Source organism: Raphanus sativus, unplaced genomic scaffold, assembly GCF_000801105.2.
Source record: "Raphanus sativus cultivar WK10039 unplaced genomic scaffold, ASM80110v3 Scaffold3082, whole genome shotgun sequence".
In the NCBI taxonomy this organism is placed as follows: domain Eukaryota; kingdom Viridiplantae; phylum Streptophyta; class Magnoliopsida; order Brassicales; family Brassicaceae; genus Raphanus; species Raphanus sativus.
This window is the reverse complement of record NW_026618389.1, coordinates 5,159-11,820: the sequence shown is the minus strand read 5'-3', so window position 1 is coordinate 11,820 and position 6,662 is coordinate 5,159. Positions and strand designations below refer to the sequence as shown.

Sequence of the window (6,662 nt, the reverse complement as noted above, 5' to 3'; positions counted from 1 at the left end):
ATATTGTATATAAATCTGAAAAACATATGTCACAATACTTAAACTTAACATATAAATTGGTTTGGTTTAAATTTTGGATCAAAAATCAAAAATCATTTTCAATATTTTTGGTGTTTTGAGTATACTTCCACTATATTAGATATTTATATATGACTATATTTATAGATTTTTAAGTATTTAAACCAACATAAAAGTATCATATATATTCTGGATGTTTTTATATACATTAAAATTAAAATAATTAATATATATAAGTCTATAAATATTTTTTGGATACATTTTGATATCCAAAATACTTCGGTTTGAATTGGTTATGTTTTCGGTTGTCTAAATATCAAAATTTTGAATAATTTGGATATTTAATCAATTTTCTTTTGGGTTTGGTATTACTTTTTCGGATCGTGATCGATTCGGTTCTTCAGATTTGAATTTTTTTTATCCAGCTTTGATATTGATATGAAAAATAAATAGCAAAATATTTTTGAAATATACACCCGCACAGGCGTGCGGGTCAAAATCTAGTTAGTCCTTATTGTATTAAAGATTCATGACTTAAGGAAAAATTCAAAGACCATCACTTTCACTCTCCACCAGATTATACGTTTTACTAATTTTTAATAATCAATAAAATGTAATGTTTGCAACATGTGTAGTATAGTTCTCTAGCTGTTTAGCTCAAGGCATAACTACTCTATTTTACTATGACTTTTTATCATAGACTTTACATTTGTTTTATTCAATTTGCCATTATTTTCTTATGTACATGACTAGATTAATAACTCTATTACTATGACTTGCAAATACAACCATTTAATACTGACTACTAAATTCTTTGATGTTTTTGTTAATATAATGAATTGACCATTCATTTGTTGTGCATAACCATTTTATTACGGATCAAAATGAGTACTAGTTATTCACTTTCTTAAGTAGAAATTTTAGGTGAAGGGTTATAACATTAAGTTTAACTCGTTATTCACTAATTGTATTAGGATTAAACACTCCAAATCAAAATCATTAACTAGATTATGTTGGTTTCACATCATTATCAACGGAGTAGTTGGCAAGATGTTTTTTCATCTACCAAATGATTATCGTGAGTTGCATAATTCAATACATCTTCTCATCATCTATGTCATGTCACCTTAATCGACAATCACATTCCATTCGAATTTTGAAATTTTCATCTCTAATTATCACAAAATCCCACAACATTTGAAACCAATCTCACCACCAAAATATCAATCAATCAAATAAATCAATTAAGGCAAGACTCAAACTATGGTTTGCACACACACCACAACACAATCAAGAAAAAAGAAATACATATTAACAAGATGTCATTGCCAAAGGGCTCTCGGTGTCAACGCGGTCACCGTAGCTCCTCCTCCTCCGCCTCTAATCGTTGAGTTACGAAACACTTCACCAAACGACGGCCTTGGCGATGGTGAAAGAGACTTAGAAACTCTCGGAGAAGAAACCGATTCTCTCTGCGACGGACTTCTCCAAAATCCAGCACCGTAAAACCTGTTCCACATCTCTTTCTCCAACGCCAACACCGCCTCGTCCTCTTCATCGGTCTCCTCATCCGTCGTCAGCTCAGCCGCAACCGCCGGCGATCTCCCGAAGTATTTAGGATCAAAGAAATCGTCCTCCTCCTCCTCCGAGACGTCGGTGCTATCCAACGGAAAGATAGCGAACTCCGAGTTCTGGAACACTCTCTGCATCATCCTCTCGCCTTTCCCGTCCGACGGCGGCAGCGGCGGGAGGACACCGTTCTTTACGAGCTGTTTACGGCGGTGACTGCGGATAGCGCGGCGGCAGATTCCGCGTGGGACTTTGTAGACGGCGAGGACGACGAGGTTGACTATTCCGCAAGGACAGCAGCACCACACGGCGGCGCAACTCGCCGTCGTACCGCCGCAGAACTCGGCGGGCGTTGATCCGCCGCACGTGGCGTTCGGAGACGGGGAGGAGAGGCTTCTCTGGAGCAGAGGATGTATCCGGTGATGACTACGAGATGGAGAAGACAAGGGAGTGTCTGACGGTTTCGTCTGCCTCGAGATGTGCTTCGGATCGTAACGTGACGTCATGTTCATACAAAGCTCAGGTGAAACGCAACACCACAGAATCTCTCCGGTGATGGCGAAGGGCGAAGGTCGTGGCCTTCAGACAATATGGAGAAAGCTGAGTGACTTGTAAACAAAAGAAAAAGACAGAAACCAAACCGGTAATTTAGGCGCGAGAAGTTTTGTAGCCGATCGTTTTGACTTCTGTACAATAATTTTTTTTTTCCGGTGGGGAAAATTCTCGGTGAGAGGTTGTCCGAAGTGGAAGGAGAGATGGGAAATGAAGAGAGATTGTTGTATAGCAAAGAAAGTCCAACAAGTTATCTATTTGTTATCTTCAGGTTGGTGCTTTCTCTGTTAGTGTTGACACAGTAAACTATACAGTTGTCTTTTTCTTATTTACCATTATCATGTTTTCTGGTTAGCTGTAAATACATTTGACCATAAAAATAGTTGTAAAAACATTTGACCACATAAAATAACTTCTTTTTGGGACTCTCGGAGTTGTTGTATGTTTCCTGTTAGAACTATAATATACATTGTTTTTAGAAAATTACATATCAATTGGAAAATATAGACTGTTAAAAGAAAAGAAAAATATATATAAGATGTTAAATGAATTTGTTTTTTCAGTGTTCTAAAAAAAAGAATTTGTTTATTCAGATTTCTTCTTTGTTGATATATCAGAAAGAAAAACAGAAGGAAAATATATCCTTGCTCTGTTAAAATTTTAAAATAAAATGAAAATAACATTTTGTTTGACAAATAATGATTAGCTTTAAATATCATAGATGCGTGTATCTATATCATCTGACAGTATCTGGATTAGACGTCATCTTCCGGCGCCGCTGTTAGATGTTGATTGGTTTGTTCTTGTTTTGTTTATACGTATCTTTGTTCTCGTCAACCAATTGATTTATTGTACGGATGTTTAAAATCACAAACCAAAAAATTGAATGTGGAATACCACTATTAATCGAAGAATCATAAAAAGAAATTTTAGATCAGTGCACAACTATTAAAAATTTTACATTTTAGTATTTTACCTATAAAATATTTTAAAATATAATTTAAAAATTATTCAACCAGTTACATACTAGCAAATATCTTTGATTACAACTAAAAGTTATACTTCATCTATTTTATTATATATGTAATTTTATAAAAAAAATAAGAAAGTTATTACTTTTTATAAAGTATCATTTTGATATATAAACTAAACCAATCATAAATAAATCTATAAAATTTAATTGGTTATACTATATCTAATAAAAATAAAATTATCTAGAAATATAAAAAATACTTATATTTAAAACTTTTTATAATCTAAAACAGAAGGAATATTAAAATTTAAAATACAAAAACTTCATTTATTTTAAAGCATCAAAACTTCTTTAAATTGTTAACTTTTTACATGTAAAAAAAAGCGAAACAAAGTGTGTGAAATGATCAGAGATGGCTAAAGAAAGTCAACACTTGTTGACGGGTTGACAAATCACATTTACAATCTTGTGTGATTGAACAGAAACTCAAATCCACAACACAAAATAAGAAAATCAAATCGGACGCTTATGGTCTGGTGGTAAAAGACGCACGATTGTGAATTATGCCGCCTAGATTCGAGTTCTGGTCATTATCGATAAAAGTTTGGTAAAAAATGCGGTCTTCTAGATGTCTTCGACGGTTTTAGGCGAATGGTTATTAGGCGCAGTTTTTTGGCTCTGCGGTTCCATTTAGACGGGATACATATATCCATGAGAAGCAGTACCCTCCCCATATTTTCTATAAATTTCTGTTTGCTTTGTTGGGTTCCCTTCTGTTGCTAATATTCTCTAAGATTCTGACAGAAAGACATGAGACATGTAGTCAACCAAAACAAGTGGAGTGCATGCAAAAATAGCGAGGCATCTAAAGCATCAGTCGTGTGCTTTTTTCAGTTACCACCACGTGATTGAACTAATGAGGATGAAGAAGGTGAGCTTCATGAAGCAATTGTAGTTCACAAAGATGGTTCATTAGATCTTTTCTTGTGAATAATTGATTCAGTTTTTTGTATTTATTCAGTTCAATTATGTGGAGCATCTAAGATTTTTCAAGGACCAGCAACACATTGGTTCTGAACCAGGATAGACAGTTTATCGAAAGACCGTACCAGGAATGGTTCAGTTTTTTTATTCTGTCTTTATCTAAAATTTATACATTTTTAAATCTCACGGTTCAATTTAAGTCATTAAAAAAAGAAATTAAAGTCATTTTCTACTATTGACCCAAAAAAAGTCATTTTCTACTTCACCCACGCAATCTCAATGGCACATCTGTATTTCTATAGATATGAGTTTATGACAGCTTGATTCCAACAAAATCTACTTAACATTTCCTAATTTAGCATACATCAAGTAGGAATAGGAAATGGTTCAGAAAAGAGGGAATAAGATGGAGTGGAGAAGGATAAGCAATAGACAATAGCAGTAGAAGAAAGAGGGGTAAACGACACCGTAAAGCATTCTCACATTCATTATCTTTCATAAATTCCAGAAGATTATGAAATTGATTTCAGATCTGAATCTTGTTTTGTACTTACTTGCACTTACGAATTGACTGGAGATTTTATGTGAAGTATAGCACGTTTGAGACCAGTCATGAAAAAAACAATGTCACCAAATGCAAATATTTCATAACTAACATGTCACTAAAATATTTAGGGAAAACAAAACCTTAGCACTATATAGAATGACTTTTACGTATATACAGAGACGTTAACCACACAAACAACGATGACCACAGACGTTTAGTCGTTTACATTTTTCAAATATGACGACCCAAAATCATGTTCACCATGTCCTTTAATTTTTTTCTGGTTGTAAAATCATGTTCACCAAGTCTATGATGAACGTTAATTATAATTTGGTCTGATTCGATACTTCAGTTATTCCCTATATATTAAAAGAGATGCATTCGTAATTAATGCGTTAACACTATATTTTATGAATATGCTGACGTGTCGTCTTCACAATCGTTTGACATTTAATGCGTTCACACACTAAATCTTTAACTACATTTGAGACAATTTAATGTGTTCGCATTCTATTTTTTTAATAAGCTCTTTTGGTTCATACATTTTCAACATTTGTAATACTCCTTCTGTTTTTTAAAGATTCATGTTCTAGGAAAAAAATTTGTTTTAAAAAGATACATTTTTTACCTTTTCAATGTATTATTTAATGAAAATCTGTTAACTTCAAGAAAATTAATTGTGTTTATTGGATTTTTATTGGTTAAAGATTATGAAAAATTGTTATTCACAAAAATCAATGCATTTTTAATGTGATTTCTTAATATATGTGAAAAGTCTAGAATATGTATCTTTAAAAAACAGAGGGAGTAGTAAACTAAAATTATTTAAAATTCTATTTGTACAACTACTGAGTAATATTATTTAAAAAAAAAATCATTAAGATTCGCATTAGCTAAAATGGTGGAGTGAAAATATTTTAAAAATTGAAAATTTCATATTTAACTTGGTTTTTTGAAAAGAGACATGTGACAATGCTATACTCCAAGTGTATAGATTGTTTTAAAATGTTACATTTGGTAACTGTGATATCAGATAGCCTCTACACAACTCATGAAGGTCTCTTTCAAAGCTCTTCTCGGGTCAATGAAAAAAAATTTTACTGTTGGGTTCTTTAGAAAAACTTGACAAGATTAAGAGGAGGAGACATGTTGGTGAGAACGATGATGATGATGATGATGATGATGATGATGATGATGTAATTCTAAACCATGTTTTATGATCGTGTCCATGGATGGTTGATGGTCTGAGCGAGAGTAACTATAAGGAATTTCTTTGGGGAGGTGATTGCACCGAAAATTTTCTAAAGCAATCGAAGTTAAAGATAAGTGGTTAACTTCTAATGATATTTTCGTATGTGATTATTTAAATTTAATGTGTTTTGTTTACCGTTTTAGATGATCATAAGATCACATGAAAGACCTGATGCAAGATCAAATCGAGAAAACATGGGAAACATGCTATGCGTCTACTCACATCAACATTAATCAAAATTTACATTATTAAAATTAATAAAAACTAATTTCTATGAATATAAATATACAACTTTTTATATTATGTCTAAGTTCAAACAACAAAAACAATCTTAGATTAACTTATATAAAATACAAAATCTTAAAATTTCACCATTATTGTTTGTACAAACAATACAAATAATATTGTATGTCTTTTTTCTTAAACTATTATTTATATTTTATTTGATTTTGCAAGCATTTAGAAATTTAAAAATGAAACCATTGGTTCGACATAAGAACTGTCGAAAACTGATATAAAATGAAGCCAAACAAATATAATAGTTTTATGTTTATCACCGAAAATGAAAAACCTCGATCACTTCAACCGAATAAACTAAATAAATATGGATTTACAATGGTATTTATATTTTAGGAGGCTAAAAAATAACGTAATACGAACGAATATCCAGATTAAACACATATAATGTCTTTTTATCTTAAAAAGTAGGACTTGGCAAAATATCGAGAACTGAAGAACCGATCCAAAACCGAACCGAAAATCAGGGT

At 32.2% G+C, this 6,662-nt stretch overlaps 1 protein-coding gene and 1 long non-coding RNA gene across 2 annotated transcripts; one reads left to right on the top strand and one right to left on the bottom strand.

The window, feature by feature from the left end:
- Positions 1–1,227: 1,227 nt before the first annotated feature.
- Positions 1,228–2,600, bottom strand: LOC130506288 (uncharacterized). The gene has a single exon (XM_057000916.1). The coding sequence runs from the start codon at positions 2,097–2,099 to the stop codon at positions 1,341–1,343; it is 759 nt and encodes a 252-aa protein (XP_056856896.1). The 5' UTR covers positions 2,100–2,600; the 3' UTR covers positions 1,228–1,340.
- Positions 2,601–3,759: 1,159 nt separating this feature from the next.
- On the top strand, positions 3,760–4,303 carry LOC130506289 (uncharacterized). The gene is made up of 3 exons (XR_008941959.1): positions 3,760–3,833; positions 3,917–4,043; positions 4,134–4,303. It is a non-coding gene; the product is annotated as an uncharacterized LOC130506289 (long non-coding RNA).
- Positions 4,304–6,662: the final 2,359 nt, after the last annotated feature.

What these genes read in the sequence shown, in the direction of transcription:
- LOC130506288 (XM_057000916.1), bottom strand. Translation starts at nt 2,099, where the DNA reads ATGAACATGACGTCACGTTACGATCCGAAGCACATCTCGAGGCAGACG.